Source organism: Mustela nigripes, chromosome 12 (genome assembly GCF_022355385.1).
Source record: "Mustela nigripes isolate SB6536 chromosome 12, MUSNIG.SB6536, whole genome shotgun sequence".
In the NCBI taxonomy this organism is placed as follows: Eukaryota; Metazoa; Chordata; class Mammalia; order Carnivora; family Mustelidae; genus Mustela; species Mustela nigripes.
The window spans coordinates 157,201,523-157,202,982 of record NC_081568.1 but is presented as its reverse complement, the minus strand read 5'-3'; the positions used below and the strand labels follow the sequence as shown (position 1 = coordinate 157,202,982).

Genomic DNA, 1,460 nt, shown 5'->3' with positions numbered 1-1,460 from the left:
GTAATAAGTGAGTGTCCCAGCTGAGGACTTAAATCTTACACAATTTATCTCAGTAGAGACTTAGAAACTGAAAATAAAATTATGTGTCTGCTTTGGCAACAACAACAACAACAAAAACTAATGAATATTGACAAGGTATATCCATGGTTAAGATGCAAGAATTAATTACAAAAGGACTTTCTGCTATTCCAGGTTAAACTGGGGACATTATGGATTATAGAAATAGGACCAGAGTCACTGAGTTCATACTTCTGGGGTTTCAGACTGAAAAAGAGGTAGAAATACTTATTTTTTCTGCATTCCTGCTCATGTACATGATATCTCTGATTGGCAACACTATGATCATCCTTTTGGTGTGTGTTGACTACCGCCTGCATTCACCCATGTATCTTTTTGTAGCCAATCTTTCTTTCCTTGAAGTTGCCATCACCTCCACTGTGGTACCTAAGATGCTAGCAAACACATTCTCCCTCACCAAGGCAATATCCTTCATGGGATGTCTCACACAATCTATTTTCTACTTCCTTCTGGGATCCACAGAATTCTTCATCCTGGCTGTCATGTCATTTGATCGGTATATTGCCATCTGCAACCCACTGAGGTATACCATCATCATGAACACACAGACATGCATAATGTTACTTGTGGGGTCCTATATAGGTGCATTTTTGTCAATGTTATCTCCATCCATCCTAACTGCCCCGTTAATCTTTTGTGGACCAAATAAAATCCATCATTTCTTCTGTGACCGAGCCCCCATGCTACAGCTGGCCTGTACAGACATCTCTCTAGCTGAGGTGGCTGATTTTATCTCCTCTGCTGTGTTGCTCCTGGGCTCCTTGCTCCTGACAGGAGTGTCTTACACCTACATTGTTATTACTATCCTTAGAATTCCTACTGTGCAGGGACAGCAGAAGGCCTTCTCTACTTGTGTTTCACACATCACAGTGGTTACAATTTATTATGGAAGTTCCATATTCCTCTATGTTCGTCCAAAGAAAGGCAATGCAATGAGCATTAACAAATTTGCCACAGTGATGAACACAGTTGTAACACCAATGCTGAACCCTTTCATCTACAGCCTTCGAAATGAGAAAGTCAAAGAATCCCTGAGAGACACCACCAGTAAATACATAGGTATGCTAATAAATGTAAGACCTCAAAAGTGATATTTTTATAGAATTCGGTTATTTGCGTGCTTGACAATGAAATCGTTCTTTGTGATTAATTATGTAAATGCTTTATTTTACATAAGGATGAAATATACACGAAGATATGGTCTTAAATATCCATATATATATTCTAAAGCAGAATTTCCTGATGTAGATCCAGTGTTCGGGGAGGGTCTTAAAATCTTTTAGAGACTCTATGGTCAAATAATCTTTGGCAAAACAGAAAAAAATATACAGCAGAAAAAAGACAGTCTCTTCAATAAATGGTGCTGGGAAAACGGGACAGCT

At 38.8% G+C, this 1,460-nt stretch overlaps 1 protein-coding gene across 1 annotated transcript; it reads left to right on the top strand.

Annotated features, from left to right (window-relative positions):
• Nucleotides 1-209: 209 nt before the first annotated feature.
• On the top strand, nt 210-1,169 carry LOC132027684 (olfactory receptor 6M1-like). Its single transcript, XM_059416443.1, has one exon. It carries the CDS (start codon nt 210-212, stop codon nt 1,167-1,169), a length of 960 nt encoding a protein of 319 aa, XP_059272426.1.
• Nucleotides 1,170-1,460: the final 291 nt, after the last annotated feature.